We start from the raw sequence: 15,673 nt of genomic DNA, 5'->3' as shown, positions 1-15,673 counted from the left end.
GCAAGGGCGCGATCAGGACGATGTGGGCGCGTGCGCGTAGCTCTTTCGCGCAGAGCAAGGCAGGCAGACCATCTTGACTCCATCACCTCTTGTCGTCAAGAACACCCTAACGCGCTGTGCTCTCTGCCTGCGCGCAATCATCCCTCCATTAGTCACTTCGCTCAGCATTCGTTTTAACATCTCGAAATAATCAGCGATCGTCCTGCAAGCTCTTTGTGTGCCTGTACACTAGCAGGTGAATTAGCCTAATTAGCCGCCGCCAAGTTCCTGTGATTGCCTTCGCATTCTCCTTCAGGCTTGAGAGTCAACATCAAGTTGAGTCATCATTGTAGTGGGCCACTCTCGCAAATCTGAACGCCCACTGCAGGTAAGGCAGCCTCAACCGGCACCATGAGCGGTGTACCAGAGAATACAGATGGTGTGCAGGCTGAGCTTCCAGCAGATGCCGGTGTGGATGCCAGGGCTCTTGGCGAAATCAAAGAGCCTTTGATAGCGGCTGAAGCCCATACGACAGACATCGAAGATGCGGATGCGGACGCGGATGCGGATGGCGAGGCCGATGAGGACGCTGAAGGGGAAGTAGATGATGGAATCACCGCAAATGGGGCAGAGTCTGCGCCTGGATTGAAGGATGAGGGCTCGTCGGAAACAGCGCCTGCTCAGCCCAGCTCTACGCCAGCTACAAAGAACGAAGACACTTCTGCAGACGACGATAGCGACGTCGGAATGGAAGATGACGACAGCGATGACGTGCCACCTAAAGGCCCTCAGACCTCGGCCGGCCACACTCAGCCGAAAGCTGATGATGCTAACTCGAGTCAGTCTGGCCAGCCCGACGGTCTTTCGAGCCAACAAACGATAGCGACGCTCAGCAACGGCACCTCTGAGAGCTCCACAGAAATGTCAGATGCGATGCGTGCCGCCATGGCCGCACTGAGCGGAATCAGCCCCGTGACCGGAGACGACGGGCAATCGGCTGCAGTCAAGCAAGAGGCGACGGCAGCTCCGGCAGAGAGCACAATTGCGCCGACGCCAGATACAGCTAATGCAGCTCTCGCTCCAGCTCCCGCTTCGGCTCCTGCTTCTGCGCCTGCAGCTCCCGCCGCGATGATGGCCGCTGCAAAAGGTCCAGAAGAACGGCGGAATGAATTGACTCTGCGAGTGACTCGAGAGCCTCGTGACGGTGATGCTTGGCTGCTGCTGATCGAGAATGCAATTGAAGCTGGGGACATCGATGCTGCAAGAGCTCGATACGAGGAGTTTTTCAAGGTATTTCCCAACGCAGTGAGTGTGCTTGATTGCCAATGTTGGTGCCTGCTTCCTGGTGTTTCACGTTGCGGTCGACTTATGGCCTCGTACCCTCCGGCACAACCTTGGCAGTCTCGTCAATGGCAGAACTACGCGCAGCTCGAGCTCTCGCTATCTCACACTACATTTCCCTTGGTGGAGTCAATTTTCACGAGATGCTTGCGGACTACGCCTTCTGTGGACTTGTGGTCCTCCTACCTCTCATACACGCGGCGTGTAAATCCTTTGCCACCATCTTCAGCTCCTCCAGAGGAGCGCGAGAAAGCACGAAGGACGATCGAAGGCGCATACGAATTTGCACTCAAATTCATCGGCCATTCTCGAGATGCCGGAGAAGTTTGGCGCGAGTACATTCAGCTGTTGAAAGACCGAGAGGTGGCGCCAAATAACCAATGGCAGGCTGGTCAAAAGATGGACGACATTCGCCGCGCGTATCAGCAAGCCGTAGCCATTCCCTTGTCGAATGTCGAGGCTGTTTGGAGGGAGTATGATCAATACGAGACCGGTTTGAACAGGATAACGGTGCGTACACTCCATTGTTGCGGCGTCTGAGCCTCTTGTGGGCGCCACGAGCTTACCAGCGTACGAACACGATCCTCTTCTTCTCGGCGACTTGCAATGGCTATCTGCCTTGACCGTCGTCGCTATTCTAAACGGCTGCCACGCATCTTGTGCTCTTGGTCTTGGCGCGGCACGCTGCTGCTTGCCTCGATCTGTCAATGGACATTTTCTGCCAATTTGACGTGCTGCTTGCTGTGCCGTTCGTTGATGGACTGGGCTGGCGCTGCTCACCTCGTGCAATTGTCTCGCGCGTATTGACGTACGCAACGTCTTGGCGGTATGTCCCTCCCGTTTGGCGCCCACTGCTCTGCATCTACGCAGGCCAAGAAATTTCTTGCGGAGCGCTCGCCTGCTTACATGACTGCTCGAAGCGCATTAAAGGAGATGCGATCTTTGACAGAGATTTTGCATCGTCCAATCTTGCCCCGCGTTCCGTCGTGGGCTCAATCCGCTCTGCAACGACTTCAACAAGGCAACGATGCCGGTGCCATTGCGATTCGTTCGCGAGCAGCTCAGCGCGAGAGGGGACAAGCAGAGAGCTGGAAGAGGTATCTCAAGTGGGAAGAGAGCAACCCTCTAGAGCTCGAGGATCTGACTACGCTCCACACGCGGATAATCATGGCGTACAGGAAAGCGACCATGCACATGCGGTTCTTTGCTGAAATTTGGTGAGAGTCTTTGGTTCCTGCCACCTTTGCAAGCAAGCAAGTTGACCTCTTTTGGCTGGAACCCACCGATCGCAGGTACATGGCGGCGCAGTATCTGGAAGGTGCCGAGCGTCAGGATGACGCCAAGTCTTGGTTAAGAATTGGGATGGGGGCGTGTCCCGGAAGGTGAGCTGCTTCAAGGGGCTTTGCATTGCTCCCCAGCTGCTCACTCTGCACTTCTCTGCAGCTTCTTATTGCGCTTTGCCTACATCGAGCTCTGCGAGGCGACAAACGAGACGTCTGCCTGTGCACCGGTCTTTGCTGAGCTTTTGGAGCACGTGCATGGCCAGATCGAAGCTGTGCAGGAATTTGTAAAGTCAAAGCACGAGAAGATTGACGAAGAAGGCGTTGCCGCAGCTGCGGAAGCTGCAGCAAAGCGCAAAGATTCTGGTGAAGCTGATGAGAACGTCGGCGGCGACGAACGTGAAGAAATCAGAAAAGCCGAGGAGGTTCGGACACAGAGGAAGAATGTTGAGGATGAGAATGCCAAGCCTGTGCTTGAAGAACTTAAGGAGTCAGCAGCTTTGGTTTGGATCAAGCAGATGCACTTTGTTCGTCGGAATGAGGTCAGTCCTGCCAGCAATCACTGCCCCGCAATCTTCGCGCCCAATTTGACTCTGCTTTCCTATCTCAATCAGGGAGTGCGTCCCTGCAGAGCTATCTTTGGCAAGGCACGCAAGAGTCCACACTGCACGTGGCAGGTCTACGAGGCGAATGCGTTGATGGAGTATCACTGCTCAAAGGACGTAGGGGTAGCGACACGAGTCTTTGAAGTTGCACTCAAAACGTTTGGAAGTGATGAAGCTTTCGTCGTCCGATACCTCGACTTCCTCATCAGCATCAACGATGACAATAGTAAGTCATTGGCTGAGAGCAGGCTGAGACACGGAAAAGACGGAGACAGTGCTCAGATTTTCTTTATGTCCCTTCAACAGACGCTCGCGCTCTGTTCGAGAGGACTGTCAATTCTTTCGAGCCAAATCGCGCTAGACCTCTGTGGGATCGCTGGTGCGACTACGAATACAGCTTTGGCGACCGCGCGGCTATTCAAAGACTAGAGCAACGTCTGCGAGAAGTCTACCCAGATGGTAAGTCAGCCCAATATTCTCGTGCTTCTGTGGGACTACATTTGACCTCGAGTCCCTCGCAGAGCCCGCTATCAAGCGTTTCGTCGATCGCAACACATACATGGACTTGGACGTGATCAGTTCGAAAGATCTGGGCTTTGAGGCGAGCTTGGACGGTGCAAATGCAGCGGATCGAGCAGTAGCTGCGTCGCGAATGGCGTTTGATGATGGCTCTAGCGTGGGTGCGGGTATGGCAGCAGCCAATGCCGCTGCAGAATCTGCCCGCGCCGTCACGGGGGCGAAGCGAGAGTTCAACGAAGACGCGCCTGGTGCGATCGCTAGCAACGGTCAAGTCGAGAGGGCCGCAGGCCAGAAGCGCGCACGCTTCGAGGATGATGCCCCTGGTGGACGAAGGAGGAGCGTAAGCCCGACGCCGAGAGCGCCCATTCCCACGCGGTCTGGAGACTTGGTCCCTGTGCAGCAGCAGCAGCCCGTGGCGTATGGCAACCGCGGCGCGCCATTACCCCCTCAAGGAGGGCCCCAAGGCCATCTGGGTGGCCGCGGACCACCGCCTGCGGCCGCTGTTCCAGCACCACAAGCTCCGCCCTTCTCGGAGCCCATTCTTTTCTTCATGGAGTAAGTGGAAGGCTGGCTACCGGCCATGTCCACTCAGTGAACTTTTTTGATCTCACAATCTTCACGTCGTTTTCATCTGGCAGTATATTACCCGGGGCACGATTCTTCGGGCCACCTCTGCTCCCGGTCGATGAAGTTATCAATTGTCTGCGAGAAGCCAACGTCGCCCTGCCGCCACCCGGCAATGGTGGCGGCGATGCGTATGGACGAGCTCCCGCTGGTCAACCAGGCTGGGCAAACCGTGCCAACAGGACTGGAGGAGGTCGTCCTCGAGGGGGAAGGCGCTTTTGAAGAAAGACGAGACAATCAAACAGCACAATGGCACAACAGCACACTGGCTCGCCCAAACCAAGCCCCGCTCCGCCTGCGAAAGGGCGCTCGTCTGAGTCTCAATGTCATCATTTATGTCTTGGCGCCTCCATCGCTCGCAGATTTGCGACTGCGCGGTTCGGAGACGTGCAGGCCTGGCCTCTTTGCGCGGCACGCACGACAGCAGCGACGGCCAGAACAACGATTGTAAAGCTCTTTGGTCACGCGACGTATCTTCTCAGCAAACAAGTAGACCAAAAAGCTCCTCATTGCCTCAGCTGTAGTCGCAAGGCGCAGCGTCGGTCTGTAAGGCAGCCTAATGAACGCTCTGCTTAGGAATGATCGAGGTGCTCGATGGGACTTAGCGAAGCAAATACATCATCGTCTGTGTTCGACGGCGAAGGTGGTATTGAGATGTGCCTCTGATAGGCTTGCGAATTTGCAGGGCTCAATGGTCGCCTGTGCTGCGATGATGTTGCGGCGTCACCGGCACTGCCCGCGAGCGCCTGTGTCGTCCTGGAGGAGTCGTGACTTGACGCTTTGCCTTGACTGGTCCGAGGCCCTTCATGAGTCGACAGTTGACCATGACTTGCCTCTGCAATTGAGTTCGTAGAAACGGATGGTGAATCCGGTGCCGAAGCTGACGAAGTATGACCCACTCCTCGCGCGCTCGTCCGAGCTGCTTGGGTGCTTGAGTGGCTGCCGTGCTCTACCTCTGCTGCTGTTCCATCCTCGACAGATGCCGGATTAGAGATGGGCGAACGGCTGACGCCCTCTTTCTCCTTGTCCGCCGACTGAAGCGAACTTGAGCTGGAGAGAGAAAATTCGGAGTGGCTTGGGGAACCATCAGAACTTGTCCTCCCGCCTTCTTCCCCGTACTTGCTCCAATGATAAGGCTGTCGGACAGGATTCCGTTCCGCAACGCGCGCTCTGCGCTTAGCGTTTCTCTCACTCCTATGTTGCTCCGTCCGCCTACTAGCCTCATAGGCTTGTCTGCGTTCGGCCACTTTCTCCGGATCGATGATGTCCGCTCTTTTCAAACCGAACAACGTATTGTGTTTCCAAGGCATACCGTTGATTTTGCGCGAGGGCTTCAGGGAACTGTTGTCATCGCCGATCGAAGTCATGATCTTGGTACCCGGCGGTGGCGTTTCGGCATTTAGCATGCCGAAGTGACCCCTAGAGTGCGTCGTGCCCGGCATCATATAGATTTTGTGATGCGCATACCATTTGCCAAGGCTAGTCAATCCGCCACCGGGGATCTTTCGACCCGCATCGTCTTGAGCAGTCCCGGTCATGTGCAAGATCGGTTCATGGTCACTACGGCCAAAGGCGCGCAAAACCTGAGTTGGGACAGGAAAAGTTCAACAGGCAGGTGAGCACATGGACATCCTGAGCGCTTAGGTGTCCGAGACGCAACGTACAGAAAACCTCTTCATAGTAGGATGAAAGCGAGCGGCATAATGATCGACCGCCGCCTGGACGCTTTTCTGTGGTGGCATGTGTACCAACCCAGGAGGCTTGTTCTTGGTTCTCTCCATAGGCAATTTGAGCTCTACGCTGTGTATCGGACGCGATGGCGATGCTTGAAGGTCAGACGCCGGCAGTAGTTTGTGTTCCGGGATTCGTGGGCCTTCCCCCGCCTCTTTGCGCCACATGCCCTCCATGTAGTTGCCAAAGATATTCTTCCTGCCCGGGATTGTAGAGAGGACAGATGGATGAGGTTGCTTGGCGCCTTCAGCTACCACCTTTGCACTCGGTCGGCGTAACGGAGGGATTGCTAAAGCCAACATGGCATCCACCTGCTTCGTGTGCTTTCCGAAGCCCTCTGTTGATTCAGAATTGGCCTTCTTCGCGGCAGTAGCAGGTGCTGGCGTGTTTAGAGACTTTCGTCTTCGCGTGGCTTTCGTCTTTTCGGGTGCGCTCAATTCGGCAGAACGGGAGCCTGTCTTTGGAGAGCTCCCTAAGCCCAATGCTCGTTGCTCGGGTGCGTGTAGCTCGACGCGATGAGTAGAGATCGCATGATCGACGCCCTGCACAGCATCAGCTACACCACCAATTCCTCCGGGAAGCGGCGGCGACCTACGCCGAAGTCTAATAAGGGGTGCAAAGTTAGGAGGCTGATTCTCGATCTGCAATGGTGTGGCAGCTTGCTGGCGACTTGGCAGCCCCGTGATAAGACGGCGAGCTCTTGCGTTATAACAGCTCCCGACAATGAGCAGAGCGAAAGCTGCTGCTTTGACCAGGAAGAAGGCGCTTGAACAGGGCATGGCGCTGTTACAGCGGGGATCGAAGAGAAATACACGAAGCAATGCGAACTGAAGAAGGCAAGAACTGCCAGCAGACGCGAGTGGTGGTGGTGGTGCTCGAGGAAGCCTGCTTAGTAATGTTGCTGCTGCCCAAGATTGAAAGACCCGTGTTGTGCGATCTCGAGAGGCGCTGACACGCACGCCACCCGCTCGATGCGAGACACAGCGCTTGATGTCGACAGCCTGTCGTCTCTCATGTCCACGGATGTATGCGGCGCCAACGCACATCGTCGCCACCATTGAAGCCCACACCGAATGCGACCGCAGCAGGTCTTGCAAAGAGCTGGGCCCCACAAGACCGTGGCTGACCGGCGCGGGGTCACGGAACAGATGCGGCGCTGCCGGAAGATCAAGGGCGTCTCTTCTGCGAGCACCGAAAAAGAAGGGAGAAGGCTTCTTGTCGGCGGACGACGGGCCTGGTGGCTGTGGACCGAGTCCTTGACGGTAGCCATCATAAGGCGCCGAACGAGGTGGCGGTTACTGTGGAAAAGGCGTGCTGAACGTGACTCCATTTATGTGATGGAAAGCGTCATCGAAGTGCCTGTGCGTGGCCTCTAGTGAGTGGCGTAGTCGCGCTCCGCGCCACCGAGATCCTATCGTAGCGGTGTGCATGCTCGCCACTCGGTGCACGACCAAGTCCTGATGCGCAATGCATCACTCAGACTATCGAAGTCAACTCATACTTACGACAGGCTTCCTGACGCCCCTGACGTCAACGTTCATGTGACGCAAAACAACAAGCGATGTTGACCATTTGCATTTTGCGATTCACGATTCTTTGTCGGAGAGTCGAGAGTGTCGATGCCGCGTCGCGCTCGTCATATCCTTGCGCTAGGCTGCTCGCGGCCACTCGTGACCCAGACTGGACGCACATCAAGGCGTTGTGACTCCTCAAGAGTTGGTGTGCTGACGCAAGACCTGGTGTGAATGTGTTTGCGAGCAAGCATCCATCGCTGCTATGACGGCGATGTTTCGAGAAGCGGAGTCACGAGCGCACGACGAACACCCTCGATGTTTGTGACCTGAGCGGCGGGCGGGCAATATGCGGGCGCTGTACAACATGAAGTCTGGTGAGGAGAGCGCGTTCACATCCACCTCCACATCCATGCATCCATGCATGCGTGCTTGCATCCATTCATCCACCAGCACATGTGCTTCGGGCGCGAACTCACGCTCACAGCTTGAATCGAAGCCCTCCGTAATAGAGCCAATGGCGACTGTCTACTTCCATTCCCTTAGCTACTGATCAGCAATAATCGTTCACAAGCACAGACCAAAAGCGCGCTGCTCCGTACCATCGCCCCTCGCGCACAGATTACGGCACCCTTTCAGGTACATCATGACTTCAAGTCTATCCGTCACTTCTTTGGATCACTTCCGCGGGCTCACGGGAAGATCGGACGTTGAAGGACTCGTGGCTGTAGTGACAGGCGGCAAGTCAGTGAGCCCTTTGGCGGAACATGCACTCACCAATGCTGCGGATTTCCCAGAGTGATCTGGCAAGACACCAAGCTGACATCCGCGGCTCCATACAATCCTTCGCTTAGCGCTGGTCTCGGACTGTATGCGGCGCAAGCTCTTGCCTTGAAGTGAGTAGCTCGATCTTGAAAGCCCTCAGGCCCGATCCTTCTACTGAGGCTCCGCGCGGCGCGCCTTTGGACAGCGGCGCAAAGGTGTACATTCTTGGTCGCAGGGACGACGTTCTACAACGTGCGGCCAGTTCTTTGAATGGCGTGAATTCGGTCCAGGTGAGCCAGGGCCGCTAGTTGAAGACGTACTGCTCTATGTATGCGCTGATCACCCCACCTACCTTCTGCGCGTCGATAAAGGGCACTTTGATACCCGTACAAGGTGAGCTGAGCCTTGGCGGCGTGTCAGAAGCGTTCTTTGCAGTGCGGAGACGTTGACACTTTTCTGTGCATTCTTTTGATCTAGCGGACGTCACTTCGAAGGAGTCGCTGAAGGAGGCAGTCGGTGCCATAGAGAGCCAGCAGGGAGAAAGAGGCATCGATATCTTGCTTTGCAACGCAGGTACGCCCCGTTTGGAAGGGGTCTCGAGAGCAGGAACAGCTGCTGATGAGCTGCTGTCAACGTTCTATGCGCTCACTCGCAGGTGTTTCCGGGAAGATGATGGTGCGGTAATCAGACTTGACGCCATCCTCTGTCGTCTCTGCAGCTTATACGCGCTCGCTGTCTTTTCACCGACGTAGAAGAACTATGGTAAAGAAGGATACGACACGACGAACTTTGAAGCAATCGTATCGGAGTTAGACTCTTTCTCGCAGGATGACTTCGACCACATCTTCCACGTCAACGTCATGGGCCCCTACCTCAGCTCCATAGCCTTCCTCCAAACTCTGAGGAAAGGAAGCGAGTGGCACAACGCTCAAGCAAAGAAGGAGGGTTTGGAATGGCCAGCTTACACTAGTCAGGTCATCACTGTCAGCTCCAATGCCGCCTCAATCAAGTGAGTCATGTTCGTTTCTCCTCGACCGTATTGGTGCGTCTAGACTGCTGCCGAAGCTCAGTTCTGCTCCTTCCCCCCTTTTGGAATGGCTCCTTTCGCAAGGCTACCGTGAGTACGTAAAAGCCTCAATCCCGTGCCATACTTTGCTGCTGACCTGTCCGACGTCCTTGCAGTATCGTCAACGCACTCTAGTGAGCTTCGTACAGATTTCGCGTGATTTCCGCGATCACGGACACGAGCTGACCGTCCGCGCTCCCGCTTCTCAAGCAACGTGTCCAAAGCTGCCGCTTCGCACTGGAGCTCAATGCTCTCGTGCATTCTAACCGACTCATCCATTCGCGTCAACACGTTGGAGCCTGGCCTTTATCCCACAGATATGACCGGGGCGTCATCGACAGAACCAGGCACTGGACATGGCGTGCTTAAGGGCACGAATGGGGCAGATATTCCAGCTGGCCGAGCTGGTCTCCCGCACGAGTCAGTGTCAAGGCGATCCCAAGTCATCGCCCTGTCTCCCACGGACAAATCGAGCTCACACAGCTTCCTTTGTCATTGATCTCCAGACACGCCGCGAGCGTCCTTTATCTAAGCGGCCGCAACTCGCTCTTTGCAAATGGGGCACGCCTCAGAGTAGACGGCGGAGCGATACTGAAGGTGAGTCGCAGCACACATGTGGCAAAAGGGACTCGTGAAGCACACCTCTCACATCTAGGGCGCCTATCTCTTTGCGATCAGGGCGCAGCTACTGACTAAATCGTCATCGCCAAACCCAATGGACGCCACCGAATCTTTCTGCGCGTTTCACGTTCGGTCGCTTGCGAAGAATGCGCAAGGTCAGACCGCCTACCTCTTGAGACTTTCAGTCCAGACACCACCAAAATATTATATGTACCTTCAGTCAATGGCACTGGTCAGACAGACTGTCAATACGCAGCTCAACGCCTTTCTGTACGCAGTGGTGGAGCTCCGTGCGATCGAGGGAAGGGGGCTCACCGATGCGAGCGCGCGCGCTGGTGGCACAGTAGGAAATACAACGGGTCTTAGCGCCCAAGGTTCGAAGGGAGGTCGCGCCTTGGTGTTGGCGCTGCTTGGCGACCGCCCCAAACAAGGTCAGGTGAAGTGGGGTGGGAGGCCGTTAAGCGTGCGGAGCAATCGACGATCCAGGTGTTGATTGAACTTAAATTCCGTAAAAAGTCAACACTTCCATGGAGCTGATCGAGGCCTGAATCACATTTCACGATTGGCCACACTCATTAGCAAGTATATCGGTACGACAGGAGAGAGCCGCTTGTGGGGTGGCGATTGCGATTGCACTGACGAATCCAGACCGAAGCATTCTTCTTCGGACACAATCAGTCTCGCAGCTTCGTGCACCCGCCGCACGTTTCCTGTCGCCGGCAGCGTTGAGAAGACGGAGCGATCACAAGATATCACAACGTGGCCCTTTGCTTACTAGTGTGCTTCGCACACGACCACCCTCACTGCAGATTACTTCGCGTGTAACCTACAAGCGCCAGCGAAGATTCAAGATGCAGCCCTGTCAACTGGCAGCCATACTTCTTGGCGTAGCATTTGGTGCGCCACTCTCTGCCTCGGCATCAGGGAAGCTTTTCACGACCCGGGGTGCACAGAGTAGTACAAGATACGCTAGCGCCCCTCGACAAGATAGTCTTCCATCCGTGAACGGGCGAAGAAGGTCACTTCTAGGAGAGACGCATATGTTGCAAAAGCGCATCAATATAAGTCTCAATGGCTTGGAGTCGCCCAACAGTCAACACGCTGCGATCAGGAGCGTGCTTGAGCATTTCGCAGGCAAAGAGAAGCCTGATTACTTTCGCGTAAGTTGAGGCGATTCTGCCTTTTGAGCGGATAGACACGCTGGCTCACCTTGTAACGTGGCTCGTCGATCGGCGTAGGTCACGCGCCGCTTCCGAAACACAGATGAGACACCCGAGACCCACTTGCAGGGCGAGGCTTGGCAACGAGTTCCGTTCGATAAGCCCACCTCGGGCAGCAGCAGGGGCTTTCACTACGCGCCTTTTCTTGATGAGAGTGGCAGTGCGACGCATACCGTCAAGCTCAAGCATGCTTTCACACATAGGACTGGCCTGTATTTCGATGAGCAGGAAGCGGCCGTCAGGAAGCTGAAGGTGGCCGAACCTCAAAAAAGGCAGCTACCCCTTGCTGCGTGGCTGGACCTTGATCGGCCGGACGGGCAGGGCGGATGGCACAAGACGCCGAATCCCAGACTACCTGGCGGTCGTCAAAGAAAAGTCAAGGCTGTGCCATTGTGTGGGAGCTATGTGCATGCGCTGGGTAGATGTAGAGATAAGACTGAGGCCCTACAGGATCAGCAGACAGAAATCCGTCAATTGGTGCATCCACGACCATTAGAAGAGGTCGAGAGAGCTTTTTGGGAAAAGAAAGCTAGCGAAGGCATCGTGAAGCCAGAGCGCCAAAAGAAGAGGAGGGGCACCAAACGTGAGCCTGACGCTCTGAGCAGAGTGTACAGGTTCACAGGGCAACACACTCCGACCAGCAGTGCCACGACGGTGCAGCACTCTGAGGACCAGCCTCAGCACGCACTGCATCAGGTGCCGGAGCACGTGGACGCCGTAGACGACCCAACAATCCGCGAGTTGAAGAGGCAAAAGACGCCGTCACCTCGCCCGAAGGCTAGTGTCAGGCCCACGAAAGAAGTCACGCCTCCTAACATTCTCGCTGCCAAACCATCGCATTCTGCGGATGCCCAAGCTTGGCCGACACGTTTGGAACACCTCCCAGCGGGCCTCTGGATGCATCGCACACCTGCCACTTCCGCATCGCCTCAGCACAGCATTGATTCGATCGACCAAAATGTTGCCTCTTCTTCAAGGCATCCACAGGAAAGTGTGGCGTTTCCTCCTGGTTTTCATCCAGCGTCGAATGCAGCCGCACTTCCACACGACATGGCCCATGGTGACGTGCACTTGCACCCGCCGCTGCACGACTCGAGAGGAGGAGCGCGGAATTCCGACGCTCCTCCTGGATTTGAGCAACCACGACGCTCGCACGACTTTTCGAACCCCCATTCGAGTGTCGAGTCTCCGGAGTACGCACCACCAAGCCCGAGCTTCTTTTCGGGCTTGGAAAAGTACCTTGGTCCGCACACGGGCTAGGCAATCGTTGAGCGTTTTCATACTCGTATAACAAGCTTGTGTCGTCTGTACTTTCTCGCCCTTGACCTCGCCATCGGATGGGAGCACAAAGAAGTCCGATGAGAGCTTACTGTTCCGAGATGATCCTGTTCGATAGTCAGACCTGTCACGACTGTCATGATGGACGCGGTGATGCTTGCGCGAATCAGTGGACCGGGATTACTCGGGCGATGCTCGTTGCTTTGAGGGTTTGAAATCGCGTGAGCAGCATGCAGCAGCGTGCCCTCACGGGATTGGCTGGCGCAGCTTTACGAAGCCCGCGGAGATTGGCGGGGTTGGCCACTTCGCTCGAGCTAACAAGAAAGAAGATCGAGCTGCAGCACACGGGAAGGCAGTCACGCTGGTATAGTCACGAGCGTGAGTCTGCATACAAGTCAGACGAGTCAGAAGAGAGTCACAGCCTGTTCAGCCGTTTGCGCAAAATGAATACTTCTTCTCCTTCTTTGTTCACATCGCGTTCCCCTCTCCCATGCCAGTCGTACAAGTGGTCCATCGCAGCGTACATATCGGCACCATCCGGATAATCCAGGTAGTTGCACCCGCTCACTGCGAATCTGAAATCATTCTCGGACTCCTGACGCGCCAAGTATAGCTTCGACATTGCAACTAGTGCGTCTGCGAAGATGACACCGCTCGCTCGCTCGGCCGCGCTGTTGCGACGAGGTGCCATTGGTACGAGGCCGGGAGCATCTCTGAGGTGTTGTGCGACATCCACAGAGCGTGTGTCACCCTCAGCCAGATCCTCACCATCACCCGGTCTGCCTGCGCGATCGGCAGCTGCGAAGAGGAGCTTCACGTCGAGCACCTCCAGGAGCCTGGCAGTGCCCACGTCCATGCCATCTTCGCTCCCAAATGCCGCGTCCAAGCCGCAGACATACATCGAAAAGGTCATTCAAACTCATGCCGTAGGGCTCAAGCATGGTCAAAAAGTCTTGGCGGGCGATTATCTCGCCATCAGGCCTAGGCACGTCATGACGCACGACAATACCGGGCCTTGCATCAACAAGTGAGCGTAAGATGAGCTGACGAGCTGCTTTCGCTGCTCGAAGTGTGAGCTCACAGATCCTCCTCCCCCCCCTTCTCCCCCTCCCCTGCGCCCCACGACAGATTCAGATCCATCGGTGCGACGAAGATCAAGGACGTGGGCCAAGTCGTCTTTGCGCTGGATCACGATGTACAGAACAAATCGGCAGCCAATCTGCAAAAGTACAGCAAGATCGAGTCGTTTGCGCGAGAACAAGGCGTCGATTTCTACCCAGCAGGCCGAGGCATCGGACATCAAGTCATGGTGGAGGAAGGCTATGCCTTTCCTCAAACGTTGGCAGTGGCGAGCGACAGTCATTCCAACATGTATGGAGGTGTGGGCTGCGTAGGCACTCCGGTGGTCAGGACCGACGCCGCCGCCATTTGGGCAACTGGTCAGACGTGGTGGCAGATCCCTTCGGTGGTCAAGGTGCACCTGACGGGCAGATTGCCTGTTGGCGTCACTGGCAAGGATGTGATCGTCGCCTTGTGCGGCGTGTTCAATCAGGATCAGGTGCTCAATGCGGCCATAGAGTTCGTCGGCGATGGCGTGGCTGGTCTGTCCATCGACGAGCGTCTGGCCATCAGCAACATGACCACAGAGTGGGGCGCGCTAGCTGGTGTCTTTCCGGTGGATCAGGTCACACTGGATTGGTACGAAAAGCACATCGCTTCGTTGGACAAGATGGACTTCCAGGTGGGATCATCACCCAAGAAGTCTCAGCATCATCCACGCCTCAACAAGGCGAGGCTGGAAGAGCTGTCAAGGAACCTGCTCAGACCTGACGAAGGCGCCTTCTACGCAAAGACGCTGCATCTGGATCTCAGCACGCTCTCGCCTCACGTGTCTGGCCCCAACAGCGTCAAAATCTCTACGCCGCTAAGTACCCTCTCCAAGCAGGATATCGCCATTCAAAAGGCCTATCTCGTCAGCTGCGTCAACTCTCGTGCTTCGGACATTGCGGCGGCAGCTTCGGTTCTGCGCGGCAAACGCGTCGCTCAAGGAGTAGAGTTCTACGTTGCAGCAGCTTCTTCTCTAGTCCAGCGCTCTGCAGAGGAAGCGGGCGATTGGGGAGATCTGTTGGCAGCAGGGGCCAAGCCTCTGCCAGCGGGCTGCGGTCCCTGCATCGGCTTGGGTGTAGGATTGCTCGAAGATGGAGAGACGGGCATCTCGGCTACCAATAGAAATTACAAGGGCAGAATGGGAAGTCCGAATGCAAAGGCTTACCTGGCCAGCCCTGCTGTCGTGGCTGCCAGCGCTGTCCAGGGTCGCATTTGCGGACCAGAGGATTTGGACCCGGCGCTTCTGCCGAGCGCCGACGCTCTCAAGTATTCCATCGAGTTGGGCCAGCGCATCGCCGCGTCCACCCAGAGCGCTTCAACCTCCTCTCGTGCTGACGAAGCCGCGCCCGCCGACGCCCAGGACCTGCTGCCCGGCTTCCCACCCACCTTTTCCGGCTCGCTAATCTTTGCACCTCAAGATAATCTGAACACGGATGGGATTTACCCAGGCAAGTATACTTATCAAGATGACATCACTGCAGAAAGACAGGCCGAGGTGGTGATGGAGAACTACGACCCCAACTTTGCTGCCAGAGTGGCCGAGCTGCGACGCTCTGGCGCTTCTGAGGCGCAAGAAGGTCAGGGCAAGGTGGGAACGATTTTGGTGTCGGGGTACAATTTCGGTACGGGATCTTCGCGGGAACAAGCGGCTACTGCGTTGAAGCACGCCGGCGTGCCCTTGGTTCTTGCTGGTTCTTTTGGCGACATTTTCAAGAGGAACGCGATCAACAATGGATTGGTGTGCTTGGAATGTCCAGAGCTGGTGGAGGATTTGACGAGGGAGCATGCAAAGGATGGAGCGAGGGGAAATGGAGGCAAGGAAGAGGGGGAGATCAGCGTGCTTTTGAAGGGTGCGCAGGTCGGCGTGGATAGCAGCAATGGACGATTGACGCTCAGGCTACCGGATGGAAGCGAGAAGAGGTACACTACCACGCCTGCGGGTGTGGGAACGGCTGTACAGGATATATGGACGGCGGGAGGGTTGGAGGCTTGGGTAAGGAGGACAATCGGCGCGTGAGAAGTCCCC

At 56.2% G+C, this 15,673-nt stretch overlaps 5 protein-coding genes across 5 annotated transcripts; 4 read left to right on the top strand and 1 right to left on the bottom strand.

Moving 5' to 3' along the window:
- Positions 1 to 85: 85 nt before the first annotated feature.
- On the top strand, positions 86 to 4,964 carry IE81DRAFT_322221 (Suf-domain-containing protein). The gene is made up of 9 exons (XM_025513564.1): positions 86 to 1,284; positions 1,381 to 1,830; positions 2,191 to 2,537; positions 2,613 to 2,702; positions 2,764 to 3,142; positions 3,215 to 3,431; positions 3,512 to 3,664; positions 3,727 to 4,279; positions 4,363 to 4,964. Exons 1-9 carry the CDS (start codon positions 391 to 393, stop codon positions 4,568 to 4,570), a joined length of 3,291 nt encoding a protein of 1,096 aa, XP_025370732.1. The 5' UTR covers positions 86 to 390; the 3' UTR covers positions 4,571 to 4,964.
- Positions 4,921 to 6,858, bottom strand: IE81DRAFT_346382 (hypothetical protein; the record flags this gene model as incomplete). Its single annotated transcript, XM_025516037.1, has 2 exons — positions 4,921 to 5,931; positions 6,013 to 6,858. The coding sequence occupies 2 exons, from the start codon at positions 6,856 to 6,858 to the stop codon at positions 4,921 to 4,923; spliced, it is 1,857 nt and encodes a 618-aa protein (XP_025370731.1).
- Positions 6,859 to 7,999: 1,141 nt separating this feature from the next.
- Positions 8,000 to 9,239, top strand: IE81DRAFT_71198 (NAD(P)-binding protein). Its single transcript, XM_025517559.1, has 5 exons — positions 8,000 to 8,334; positions 8,445 to 8,486; positions 8,561 to 8,645; positions 8,727 to 8,748; positions 8,833 to 9,239. The coding sequence occupies exons 1-5, from the start codon at positions 8,237 to 8,239 to the stop codon at positions 9,105 to 9,107; spliced, it is 522 nt and encodes a 173-aa protein (XP_025370730.1). The 5' UTR covers positions 8,000 to 8,236; the 3' UTR covers positions 9,108 to 9,239.
- IE81DRAFT_322218 (NAD(P)-binding protein) lies at positions 8,725 to 10,282 on the top strand (the record flags this gene model as incomplete). Its single annotated transcript, XM_025513563.1, has 8 exons — positions 8,725 to 8,748; positions 8,833 to 8,928; positions 9,011 to 9,364; positions 9,467 to 9,472; positions 9,538 to 9,555; positions 9,632 to 9,841; positions 9,928 to 10,018; positions 10,100 to 10,282. Coding segments are annotated over exons 3-8 (488 nt in total), but the record flags the coding sequence as incomplete, so codon positions are not given.
- Positions 10,283 to 13,394: 3,112 nt separating this feature from the next.
- Positions 13,395 to 15,664, top strand: IE81DRAFT_288516 (homoaconitase; the record flags this gene model as incomplete). The annotated part of the gene is made up of 2 exons (XM_025511767.1): positions 13,395 to 13,567; positions 13,669 to 15,664. 2 exons carry the CDS (start codon positions 13,395 to 13,397, stop codon positions 15,662 to 15,664), a joined length of 2,169 nt encoding a protein of 722 aa, XP_025370728.1.
- Positions 15,665 to 15,673: the final 9 nt, after the last annotated feature.

Source organism: Ceraceosorus guamensis, assembly GCF_003144195.1.
Source record: "Ceraceosorus guamensis strain MCA 4658 unplaced genomic scaffold IE81scaffold_18, whole genome shotgun sequence".
Lineage (NCBI taxonomy): Eukaryota > Fungi > Basidiomycota > Exobasidiomycetes > Ceraceosorales > Ceraceosoraceae > Ceraceosorus > Ceraceosorus guamensis.
The sequence above is the reverse complement of the archived record's forward strand: the minus strand, read 5'-3'. Positions and strand labels throughout refer to the sequence as shown.

Bases quoted from the DNA above. Each gene is read 5' to 3' on its own strand.
- IE81DRAFT_322221 (XM_025513564.1), top strand. From the start codon at position 391: ATGAGCGGTGTACCAGAGAATACAGATGGTGTGCAGGCTGAGCTTCCA. The intron at 3,432-3,511 runs GTAAGTCATTGG...TCCCTTCAACAG, and splicing joins CAGCATCAACGATGACAATA to ACGCTCGCGCTCTGTTCGAG. The intron at 3,665-3,726 runs GTAAGTCAGCCC...AGTCCCTCGCAG, and splicing joins GCGAGAAGTCTACCCAGATG to AGCCCGCTATCAAGCGTTTC.
- IE81DRAFT_71198 (XM_025517559.1), top strand. From the start codon at position 8,237: ATGACTTCAAGTCTATCCGTCACTTCTTTGGATCACTTCCGCGGGCTC. The intron at 8,487-8,560 runs GTGAGTAGCTCG...GCCTTTGGACAG, and splicing joins GCGCAAGCTCTTGCCTTGAA to CGGCGCAAAGGTGTACATTC. The intron at 8,749-8,832 runs GTGAGCTGAGCC...CTTTTGATCTAG, and splicing joins CACTTTGATACCCGTACAAG to CGGACGTCACTTCGAAGGAG.